Source organism: Pezoporus flaviventris, unplaced genomic scaffold (assembly GCF_033815535.1).
Source record: "Pezoporus flaviventris isolate CSIRO_AGI_PZ_B2104156 unplaced genomic scaffold, CSIRO_AGI_Pfla_v1 ptg000219l, whole genome shotgun sequence".
Lineage (NCBI taxonomy): Eukaryota > Metazoa > Chordata > Aves > Psittaciformes > Psittacidae > Pezoporus > Pezoporus flaviventris.
In genome coordinates this window covers 337,614-350,361 of record NW_026892767.1, presented here as the reverse complement: position 1 = coordinate 350,361, position 12,748 = coordinate 337,614, and the positions used below count along the sequence as shown (strand labels likewise).

The following is a 12,748-nucleotide window of genomic DNA, read 5'->3' as shown; positions in this document are numbered from 1 at the left end:
ATGATTTCAGTTGATAAAGACCTTAAAGATCATCTAGTTCCAACCCCCATGGCATAGGCAGGGACATCTTTCATTACATCAGGTTGCTCAAAGCCCCATCCAACCTGGACTTGAACACTTCCAGGGACAGGCCACCTACAGCTTCTCTGGGCAACCTGTTCCAATGTCACACCACCCTCACAGTGAAGAATTTTTTCCCAGTATCTAATCTACATCTACCCTCTTTCAGCTTAAAGCCATTCCCCCTTGTACTATCACCACATGCCCTTGTAAAAACTCCCTCTCCAGATTTCTTGTAGGCCCATTTTAGGTATTGGAAGGCTACTATAATGTCTCCCCAGAGCCTTCTTGTCTCTAGACTGAACAAGCCCAACTTTCAGCCTGTCTGCATAGGAGAGGTGCTCCAGCCTTCTGATAATCTTTGTGGTGCTCCTCTGGACTTGCTCCAACAGGTTCACGTCAAGTCCTTCCCCAAAACTGTAGCATTGCACAGGGTTGCTTTGGCCCAAGTGCAGGACCCAGCTCTTAGCCTTGTTGAACTTCATACCATTGGCCACAGCCCATCGATCCAGCCTATCCAGATCCTTCTGCAGAGCCTTCCTTCCCTCCAGCAAATCAAAACTCCTGCACCAACTTGGTGTCACCTGCAAAAAGTGCACTCAATCCCCTTAACTAGATCATTGATAAAGATATTAACCAGAACTGGCCCAAATACTGACCCCTGGGGAACACCATTTGTGACTGGCTGCCAACTGGATTTAACTCCATTCACCACAAGTCTTTGGACTCAGCCATACAGACAGTTTTTTAACCAGCAAAGAGTACACTTATCCATGCCATAAGCAGCCAGTTTCTTCAAGAGAATGCTGTGGGAAATGGTGTCAAAGGCTTTACTAAAGTCCAAGTAGACATCATCCACAGCCTCTCCCTCATCCACTGAGCAGGTCACCTTGTCATATAAGGATATCAGGTTAGTTAAGCAAGACCTGCCTTTCATAAACCCATGCTGACTGGGCCTCATCACCTGGTTATCCTGTACCTGCTGTGTGATGGCACTCAAGATGAACTGCTCCATAACCTTCCCCAGCACAGAGGTCAGAGTGACAGGCCTGTAGTTTTCAAGATACTCCTGGCCCTTCATGTATATGTGCGTAAAATTTGCTAACCTCCAGTCAACTGGGATCTCCCCAGTTAGCTAGGACAGCTGATAATCAATTGAAAGTTGCTTGGTGAGCACTTCTGCCAAAGAAGGAAGTCTTATTACATAACTTCAAAAAGTGCAGTTGAAGAATATATAACATCATTGATCAGTGAAGATAAAAATATACAATAAAAATCAAGAAATTGAGATAAACTATTAGTAAACAAATCAAATTTCACTTAAAGAAAAACAACATCTAACATCATGATACATCTTCTGGAAAAGGAATAAAAATTATCTTAAAGCTATTTCTAAACAAATTACAGGACAAAAGGTTAAACATGTCTGACTAAATATTTATTTAGCATTTTACTTCTTTGCAAAGCTTCTGAACAATTAAAAATAAAAAGAGCATATTTTATAATTGTAGTTGTTTTCTTAGGATCAGGTTTGTGACCATCTTCAGAACCTGAATGAGCACAAGGCCATGGGACCTGATGAAATCCATCCGTGGGTCCTGAAGGAGCTGGCGAATGAAGCTGCCATTGTCCATCATATTTGAAAAATTATGGCATTCAGGTAAAGTTCCCAGTGACTGGAAAAAGGGAAATAAAACCCCCATTTTCAAGAAGGGAAAAATGGAAGACCAAGGGAACTACAGACCAGTCAGTCTCACCTCTGTGCCTGGCAAAATCATGGAGCAGATTCTCCTGGAAGGCATGCTAAGGCACATGAAAAACAACAAGGTGCTTGGGGACAGCCAACATGGTTTCACTAAAGGGAAATCCTTCCTGACCAATTTGGTGTCCTTCTATGATGGAGCTAAGGAAATGATGGACAGGGATAGAGCAGGTGACATCATCTACCTGGCCTTGTACAAAGCGTTCAAAGCTGTCCCATACAACATCCTTGTCTCTAAACTGGAGAGACATTAATTTTATAGATGGACCACTCAGTGAATAAAGAACTGGCTGGATGGTGGTACACAAAGAGTTGTAGTCCACAGCTCAGTGTCCAATTGGAGACCCGTAAGGAGTAGTGTCACTCAGGGATCGGTGTTGGGACCGGTCTTGTTCAACATCTTTGTCGCTGACATGAACAGTGGGATTGAGTGCACCCTCAGCAACTTTGCCAATGACACCAAGCTGTGTGGTTCAGTTGATATGCTGGAGGGAAGGGATGCCATCCAGAGGGACTGTGACATGCTTAAGAAGTGGGCCAATACCAATTTCATGAAGTTCAACCAAGCCAAGTGCAAGGTCCTACACCTCGGTTGGTGCAATCCCAGAAACAGCTACAGGTTGGGCAGAGAAGAATCATAAAGTAGTTAAGGTTGGAAAGGACCATAGTATCATCTAGTTCCAACCCCCCTGCCATGGGCAGGGACACCACTGTCCTGGTTTCAGCTGAAGCAGTTATTTTTCTCCTTCCTAGTAGCTGATGCAGTGCTGTGATTTTGACTTTAGTCTGAGAATAATGCTGACATCACACAGATGATTTTATTTGCTGCTAAGTAATGCTTACTCTGATCAAGGACTTCCTCAGTCTCATGCTCTGCCAGGGAGGAGGGGCACAGGAAGCTGGGAGGAAGCAGAGACAGGACACCTGCCCCAAACTAGCCAAAGGGGTATTCCACACCACAGCACATCATTCCCAGTATATAAACTGGGGGGAGTTACCCAGAAGGCCCAGATCTCTGCTTGGGTCTGGCTGGGTGTTGGTTGGCGGATGGCAAGCAATTGTATTGTGCATTACTTGTGTTTATTGTTTTCATTTCCTTTTCCCCTTTTAGTTTTATATTCTCTCCCCTTGCTATTTCCCTTATCATTATTATTGGTGGTAGTAGTAGTAGTTTTGTATGGTACCGTTCTTCTCTCAACCCACTGGATTTACATTCTTTCAATTCTCCTCTCAATCCCTCGGGGGGGGTGGGGGGGGGTCGGGAAGACGGGGGGAGTGAGTGAGCAGTTGTGTGGTTCTGAGTTATCAGCTGGCCAAAGAAGCTGTGAATGCTCCATCCCTGGCAGTGTTCAAGGCCAGGTTGGGCAGTCTTGGGCAACATGGTATAGTGTGTTGTGTCCCTGCCCACGGCAGGGGATTGGAACTAGATAATCTTAAGGTCCTTTCCAACCCTAACTATTCAATGATTCTATAATTCTATGATTCTTGGACTTTTGTTCTATTTTTCTTTAATAGGTCAGTATTCTGACACATTCCTGCTTTAAAAATCTCCCTTCTTAGTTGTTTAAACTATATTTCTTCCAAACAGATGTGTAAAACGCATACTAAGATCAATCTTCAGAGATAAAATTTGAAGTTTTTAAGCACATAGCACTGTAAGTGAAGTCAGAAAATAATATAACTTTAAAGATCTAGCCTAGATCTCTTGGAATATTTTCTACCAGATTACTAATAAAATTAATGGTAAATTATTTAGAGGTTAGGTTTCTAAATGAAATTTCACATTTTATTATTAAATCAAGCTCAAATGAAACCTTTCTTCAGAACAGATGGGACTAGTAAACACAAAGACTTGTGCAATCACAGAAAATTCTGAAGGACAAGATGAAAAGATAAAGATTTTCCTTCCCAGTATTTATATCACTCAGCAGCTCAGCAAAAAACATACTATAACAGCCAAAAAGAATTTTGTTTTAATGAACTCATACACTATCTGTAATCATATACTGCACCAGTGTATATCCATATCCAACACGGGGAACAGGGATCTGAAGAATTTCCACCTAAAATATTGGTATTTTAGTTAAACAGAAATATGTGCTGAAAAGTTAATAAAAAATATATCACTTTTAGGCAACAAAATATCATCAAGATTGTTGACCAATGGAAATTTCACCCCTTTTTGGAAGACAAAGAACAAACTTCAGTGAAAGTGACAATTCTAGTCTGTGGAACCCAGTGGACATATCCTTGTATTTGGCTGAAATAACTTCAAGACTGCCATTCTTGTGGCTGAAAAATGTTTGAGTGTAGCATCTGCCCTTCTAATAACAAAAACAGTCCACAGTCAACAAATGAAGCCAAAAGCATGTCTGTTCTATGAAGACCAGTATCAGCAAACAAATTAGTTTCCTTTGAATAGTTCTCTCTTCACATATTTAATGGATCCAAGAAGGAAAGATTCTTGAAAATTTGAAAAGATAAGGAACCCTTTCTTAGTCTTTAACGGTTTCCCACTTTCTGAGATGCCAGAAACATATTTATCTTGGACATGAACCAACATTCAACACCTGATTAGTTATAATAACAAGAAGTTATTAGAAAAATAAGACTCTTAAAAACAGCACTTGAAAAGCAAGTATTAACATAATTTAATTTTCTCCTACTGCTACATGGTAACCAGTTCCCAAACAAGAATCAGAATAGCCAAGAAGCATGAATTGTTAGTTCAGACAACATGATGTAAATATGAGCATGCTATTTCTGCTTGCTTTGCAAGTAAATTTACTTTCAGTTTATTTCTTGTTATCTAGATAGCAAGTTTTTTATTGCTGAAGATTCATTTGAGATCCTATATTGTGAAGATAAACATTACACTGCAGCACACTACTTGCTGACTAACATTCAAGTGCTTCCCAGAACATCTCTCGTTTACACTAAATGAAAATAAATTAATGTATACAACTTGCCAATGGTAAAATAATCTAAGTTTATAAAGGCCTATTTGTATTTAGAATGAATTGTAACACATACGGAAAACTGATTCCAGCAAATCCTCATATTATTAAAACATAAATTCTTTGTTTCTCCTTATTTCTTTCTTATAAAGGAAGCACCCAGATTTGCTATGACTGACATTCAAGTATGTCCTGTGAGCTGCAATAACTGAGGAACAGACTCAAAACAATCTCCTCAGATTACTAATAAGAAAGAAGCCTGCATGTTATTGTAAATTTAGTCAAAACAGATTTAAACAACCTTCTCTATTCTGATTTTGTTGGTTTCCTCACATTTTCATTCTTTAGCCTGTAAAAAAATTTTTAAGTAGCATGGTTTAAAACAATTAAGCCCTAGTAAAGAGCTATTACATGGATAAAACAGAAAAAAAATCCATTTATAAAACAACTGTTTTCTATACTGTACTAAGTTCTAAAACCACAAATAAACAGGTTAGAGTGCTTTAAAATAAAACATTTAATTCTCACCTAAAATGATTGACATTTGTTTTACTAAGGAATGAAAGAACAAATGAACCCGGTCTCCGATCACTCTCTCGAATAAGGTAACTTCCAGGTGTTCCCGCTTGCCTAAGACGCTCTTCTGCAATTGCTCTGTCAAGTTTTCCATGATACCACCTAAAACAAAAATGTAACAATGGGTATCCTTAGAATTTAAGGCTTCTGTTTATTCTCACAGAACAGACCTGTGAAACTAATGAAAGTTCTCAGTTAAAACTGATGTAATTCCAAAACTTTGTTTCAAATAAAGTTATCAGAATTTTAGATGTGCTACCTCTCTCAAATTACTTTTTTCCAATACACAGAATTTTTAAAGATTCATAGTTTCAGATAACCCAAACAACTCACAGAGGAAGAAAGCAAACTGAACCACCCAAAGGGGACAAAGACTCTCTATAACCAGGTTTTTCTTTCCTCCCCAATTTGCTCATTTTCAGTAAAAAAGCAGAAGCAGAAGTAACTGATATAACTCATGTTGTTGTATTTTAAACCTCCTCAGGCTTCAATTCAGGCTATAACCCCTTTCGCAGATGGCAAACGGGTCACAGTATGAAAACATACACCTAAACAAAATGACAGCAGTCACCAAATCATATTTCAGACAAAAAATGTCTTCCCAAATCCATCACACAACCTATTAAAACCAAATACAAATGCTCAGCAACTCACAAACTGTAAATATGACAAAAGAACACTTCACTTTAAGGGAAAAGTTAGACTCCTCATTCAAACATTCATTACCCTTACTTCAATTTTACTTTCTTTAAAAAACTCTAAATTAACCTCTTTCTACACCAATCAAAAGGGAAGGAGCAGCGCTGGATGGAAAGACTCAAGCCAAGCTTCAATTGGGTTTGCATGGCAAAGTTTTGGTGGCAAGGGGGTGCGAGAAACAGGTTTGCTGGCAGGATCTGTGACCCAGTGGGGGACCCATGGTGGAGCAATTTGTTCCTGAAGGATTGCACCCTGTGGAAGTGTTCGGTCTACTCCGGATTTATATACCCAGTATGGATCTTCACAAGATCCAGTGCCTCTGCTCCTGCCAGGCACTTCCCAAGGAAGGGGCCAGGCTAAGGGCCCTGGTCTCTTCTGGTTGGTTCAGTATTGCAAGGGTATCCTGTCTGTGATGCCAATTTTTAAGGCTGTGACCTGAAAGGAGTTGCTTAGGATGACCTCCCTCCCCTTGGGATCAACAACTAAGTTTGTGATACCCTTGTACTGAACTAAGGTGAAACACCACCAATCAACTAGTTTTATGATTTATTAATACAAAATACAAGGCATGTGGTTAGATACAACAACTCAATGAAGATTATTTTAACTGGATAAGCAAGTCCTGTGCCACATGTTTTTACTTGGAGCTAGTCAATATTCAATAAAAAAGAGAGGGAAGAGAGAGGGAGAGGACGAGAAGTATCACCACCAGTGGATCCAGAGATATCTTGTTGGTCCTCTTCACATAGGGTATTGGTGGTGGGAGCTCACCCTCTAACCTGAGCCCTGCTCTTTTATGTTCATGTTCTTTAGGGTATTATCCATAATTTGCATATGAAGCATAGAGAGGCATTACTATGATAATGATGAGTGAAGTTTAGTGAACGCATGCACAGTTCCAAAGTTGGGGTTCTGCAAGAGTCTTCCGGGTGGTCGTTGTCCCTCAAATTGTGGTGTCTGCTATTTGACTCCATCCTTTGAGTCTGCTCGAGTTAGGCATTTTTTGCCAGTCCTGTGGAAGCTTATCAGCTGTGAACAAGGGGGTCAGAACAATCCTGCCTACACAGTATCAAGAGCTAAAATCCTTGCTGGTCGCATTGTTTGTGATAACTCTTGCAAGGCCTCCTATGGTCAAATGCAAATGGTGTCTGAGACCAAGTTTCCTGTTCTTACTCTACCACCTGCTTAGTAGGGAATGTAAGCAGTGATTGAGACAAAGTCAATATCCAAGGTTTCACACCAAGTTGGACAGGACCTTGAGCAACCTGGTCTAGTAAAAAGTGTCCCCAGCCATGGGAGGGGGTTGGAAATAAAGGATCTTAAGGTCCTTTACAACCCAAACCATTCTACAAATCTGCTTTCACAAATGTAAATGGATTTCACTGTCAGAGTGTTGTACGGTAACTTGTGAAAGCATGAAGGTTAATTTTCAAAGGGGATACAAAATTTCTGACAAAAAGCACATTCTAGGGGGAAGACTATGAAGGCCCTAATTTCCTGTATTGGTCCATGAGGTCACTCATTAAGACAAAAGAGACAGCGAAGTCTTTGCAGGACCAGCATAACTGTAGTTGAGTATTTGCTCCTGTAAATACTTCAATATAAAGGCATCTAAGCAGTAAAATACCTTTAAATTTATTCAGAGAATCACAGAACGATAGAATAGTTAGGGTTCGAAAGGACATTAAGATCATCTAGTTCCAACCACGCTGCCATGGGCAGGGACACCTCACACTAAGTCATGTCACCCAAGGCTCTGTCCAATATAGCCTTGAACACCGCCAGGGATGGAGCATTCACAACTTCCCTGGGCATCCCATTCCAGTGCCTCAACACCCTTACAGTAAAGAACTTCCTCCATATATCCAATCTAAACTTCTGTTAAAGCTTTAACCCACTACGCCTTGTCCTATCACTACAGTCCATAATGACGACTTCCTCTCCAGCATCCTTCAAGGCCGCCTTCAGATTCTGGAAGGCTGCTATGAGGTCGCCATGCAGCCTTCTCTTCTCCAGGCTGAACAGCCCCACATTTCTCAGCCTGTCTTCATATGGGAGGTACTCCAGTCCCCTGATGATCCTTCTGGCCCTCCTCTGGACTTGTTCCAACAGTTCCATGTCCTTTTTATGCTGAAAACACCAGAACTGTACACAATACTCCAAGTGAGGTCTCACAAGAGCAATGAACATGGGCAGGATCACCACCTTCAACCTGCTATTCAAACTCCTCTTGATGCAGCCCAGGATACAGTTGGCTTTCCGGGCTGCAAGCACACAAACCCAGGGAATTATAGACCATACAGTCTCACCTCTATGCCTGGCAAAATCTTTGAGCAGATTCTCCTGGAAGGCATGCTAAGGCACATGAAAAACAACAAGGTGCTTGGTGACAGCAAGCATGGCTTCACTAAGGGGAAATCCTGCCTGACCAATTTGGTGGCCTTCTAGGATGGGGCTACAGAACTGATGGACAGGGGTAGAGCAGTTGATGTCATCTAGCTGGACTTGTGCAAAGCGTTTGACACTGTCCCACATTACATGCTTCCCTCTAAATTGGAGAGACATCAATTTGATAGATGGACAACTTGGTGGATAAAGAACTGGCTGGATGGCTGCATGCAAAGAGTTGTGGTCAATGGCTCAATGACCAGTAATGAGCAGTGTCCCTCAGGGATCGGTGCTGGGACCAGTCTTGTTCAACATCTTTGTTGCTGACATGGACAGTGGGATTGAGTGTGCCCTCAGCAAGTTTGCCGATGACACCAAGCTGTGCGGTTCGGTTGATATGCTGGAGGGAAGGGAGGCCATCCAGAGGGACTGTGACATGCTTTACTGTAAGGATGGTGAGGCACTGGAATGGGTTGCCCAGGGAAGTTGTGAATGCTCCATCCCTGGCAGTGTTCAATGCCAGGTTAGACAGAGCCTTGGGTGACATGGTTTAGTGTGAGGTGACCCTGCCCATGGCAGGGGGCTTGGAACTGGATGATCTTAAGGTCCTTTCCAACCCTAACTATTCTTCCAGTCATCCAGGCATTCTAGAACTCATCATGGACTGGCCAGAGGGCAAAGATTTTGGAATGTCACCAAAGGAGGAAGCAATGCATGCTGAAGAGGCCCCACCATATAATAAACTGTCAGAAAGTGAAAAACAGTATGTCTTGTTTACTGATGGGTCTTGCCATATTGTGGGAAAGCATCGGAGATGGAAGGCAGCTGTATGGAGTCCTGGACGACAAGTTGCAGAAACTGCTGAAGGAGAAGGTGAATCGAGTCAGTTTGCCAAGGTGAAAGCCATTCAGCTGGCCTTGGACACTGCTGAATGAAAAAAGTGGCCAGTACTTTATCTCCATACGGACTCATGAATGGTGGCAAATGCCCTGTGGGGGTGGCTGCAGCAGTGGAAGCAGAGCAACTGGCAATGCAGAGGTAAATCCATCTGGGCTGCTGCACTGTGGAAAGATATCACTGCCCAGGTGCAGAACCTGGTGGTGAAGGTACGTCATGCAGATGCTCATGTACCCAAGAGTCGGGCCACTGAGGAGCACCAGAAAAACCAACAGGAGGATAAAGCTGCTAAGATTGAAGTTGCTCAGATGGACTTAGATTGGCAACATAAAGCTGAATTATTTTTGGCCCAGTGGGCCCATGACGCTTCAGGCCATCAGGGCAGAGATGCAACATATAGATGGGCCTGTCATCGAGGAGTGGATTTAACAATGGACACTATTGCCCACATTATTCATGAGTGTGAAACATGTGCCCCACGCCACTATTCAGAACACTATCCTGGGCCTTGAGAAACAGATGCTGAGGCAACACGGCACCCCAGAGAGAATTGAGTCAGACAATTGGACTCATTACCGAAACAACCTTAAAGACACTTGGGCCAAAGAGCATGGCATTGAGTAGGTATATCACATCCCCTACTATGCACCAGCCTCTGGGAAAATCGAACGGTACAACGGGCTATTAAAAACTACACTGAGAGCAAGGGGTGAGGGAACTTTCACACACTGGGATACACACCAAAGGCCACCTGGTTGGTCAATACCAGAGGATCTGCCAACAGGGCTGGCCCAGCCCAGTCAGAACTTTTACATATTGTAGAAGGGGACAAAGTTCACGTGGTGCACATGAAGAATTTGCTGGGGAATATAGTCTGGGTTATTCCTGCTTCAGGTAAAGGCAAATCCACTCGTGGCATTACTTTTGCTTAGAGACCTGGATATACTTGGTGGGTAAAGCAGGAAGATGAGGAAGTTCTATGTGTACCTCAAGGGGATTTGATTTTAGGGGAAAACAGCCAATGAACTCAATTGTATGCTGTTGCCTGCTATGCAATACTTTTATAGTCCATCAACTAGATGTCTTCAGGTCACCAGCAACTAGCCCTGACTTCCCTCCAGCCATCATCCCAACAGAATATGAATGTTGATAGAACCAGAAGAGTCTTGTGGTAAAGGAACAATCAGCATCAGCAGGCAACAATCCATCACTGCACACAGCCTCTCCTGCCCTGAAAGACTGTTACAAGAGATGGAACCCTACATGATGGACCAAATGGACGCAGCAGTATCATAGGGATTGGTCCATGCACTGAGAAATGATCTCTTTCTCTGTGTGTGTGTATGTATATATGTAAGAGCAATGGTATATTGAAAATCTGGGATCTGAGCATGACATGAATGGTATGGAATAAGGGGTGGATACTGTCCTGGGTTTAGCAGTAGCAGTCATTTTTTTCTCCTTCTTAGTAGCTGGTGCAGCACTGTGTTTTTGACTTTCGTCCTGGGAACAGCGCTGATAACACAGATATTTAGCCTGACCAAGGACTTTGTGAGTCTCATGCTCTGCCAGGGAGGAGGGGAAGCTGGAAGGAAGCAGCGATAGGACACCCGACCCAAACTAACCAAAGAGGTATTCCGTACCACAGCATGTCATGCCCAGGATGTAACTGGGAGTTACCCAGAAGGGCACTCACTGTTCGGTCGGGCTCATTTTGGTGGGTGGTATCATATTCTCTTCCCTTGTTATTTCTCTTATCATTATTATTATTGCTGGTAGCAGTAGTGATTTGTGTTATACCTTAGTTACAGGACTGTTCTTATCTCAACCCATGGGAGTTACATTCTTTCGATTCTCCTCCCCATCCCTCCGGGAGTGGGAGGAAGGGAAGAAAGGGGAGGGGGGGAAGTAGACTGCGTGGCTGACTTGCCGACAGGGTTTAAACCTCAACAGTGTGCATGCCGAGTGCTCTACAAGTTACCTGGAAGGGCAAGACCACTGCTCAGGTCAGGCTGGGTATCGGTTGGTGGGTGGTGAGCGGTTGTATTCTCTTCCCTTGTTATTTCCCTTATCATTATTATTATCGGTGGCAGCAGTAGTGATTTGTGTTATACCTTAGTTACTGGACTGTTCTTATCTCAACCCATGGGAGTTACATGCTTTCGATTTTCCTCCCCATCCCTCCAGGAGCAGGGGGAGGAAGCAAGCGGCTGTGTGGTTCCGAGTTGCCTGCTGGGCTTAAACCACAACGCCTGCGGCATCAATAGTAGGTCTAGTCCTGTTCAAACATCTTCATTAATGATCTGGATGGTGGTGCAGAGCATACCCTCATCAAGTTTGTAGATGACACAATACTGGGAGGAGCTGACACACCAGAAGGTCAGGCTGCCATCCAGAAGGACCTCGACTGGATGGAGAAATGGGCTGATAGGAACCTCATGCAGTTCAAGAAGGGGAAGTGCAAAATCCTGCACCTGGGGAAAAATAACCCCAGGCACCAGTAAACATGCTGGGTGCTTAGCAACTGGAAAGTAGCTTTGCAGAAAAGGACCTGAGCATCCTGGTGGACACCAAGTTGAACATGAGCCAGCAACGTGCCCTTGCCACATAGAAGGTTAATGGTATCCTGGGCTGCATTAGGAGAAGTGTTGTCAGAAGGTTGGGAAAGGTGATCCTTCCCATCTACTCAGCACTGGTGAGGCCACACCTGGAGCCCTGTGTCCAGTTTTGGGGCTCCCCAGTACAGGAAAGACACAGATATACTAGTAAGGGTACAGGAAAGTGCCACAAAAATGAAGAAGGGACCAGAGCATGTCTCCTATGAGGAAAGGCTGAGAAAGCTGGGATTGTGTAGCCAAGAAAAGGCTTGGAGGGGAAATCTCATCAACATATATAAATACCTGTGTTAAAGAAAAGTCTTTGCCCTGGGTTTCCCACAGCACAGTCTCAGACATCCGATTCTTAGAAAAATCATGTAATAACTGAGTGGTACAGGAATAGGAGCAGTTTGAGTTGGGTGACTCCATGGAGCGACCCAGAACAAAGAAATACCTGGGGTTTTATACCCTTACAGTCTATGCACCTGACCATCAGATGCTGTTCACAAACCTTGCACAAGTCTCTTGGTCCAAGACTGAATTTTGATCTGGGGTCTCCTCATCCATCATTGTTTTTTTTGTGGTCTTGAGTCAGGCCGTAAATACCTTATCTCTCTGACTGTTGCTCCTTGCTAAAGATGCATCTCCTTTACCTTCCAATTAGCATTGGCCTTGAGGCTTTTATTTACATAAGCACAGGTTACTGTAGCCTAAGGCTCCGCCGACTTTGGGTACCCATGCTAAATAACTAATGCTAAGCAAGACCATGCAATCAGAACAACTCAGTTAAAGGAATTCAGCTAACTAAACTT

General features: G+C 43.1%; 1 protein-coding gene across 1 annotated transcript in view; it reads right to left on the bottom strand.

The window, feature by feature from the left end:
- LOC133262742 (ras GTPase-activating protein 1-like) overlaps positions 1-12,748 on the bottom strand; it is a 124,475-nt gene that overhangs the window by 91,882 nt on the left and 19,845 nt on the right. Inside the window, exon 2 of the mRNA XM_061442189.1 lies at positions 5,308-5,457. Coding sequence (XP_061298173.1) covers positions 5,308-5,457 — 150 coding nt within the window. The remainder of the gene's footprint in view (positions 1-5,307; positions 5,458-12,748) is intronic.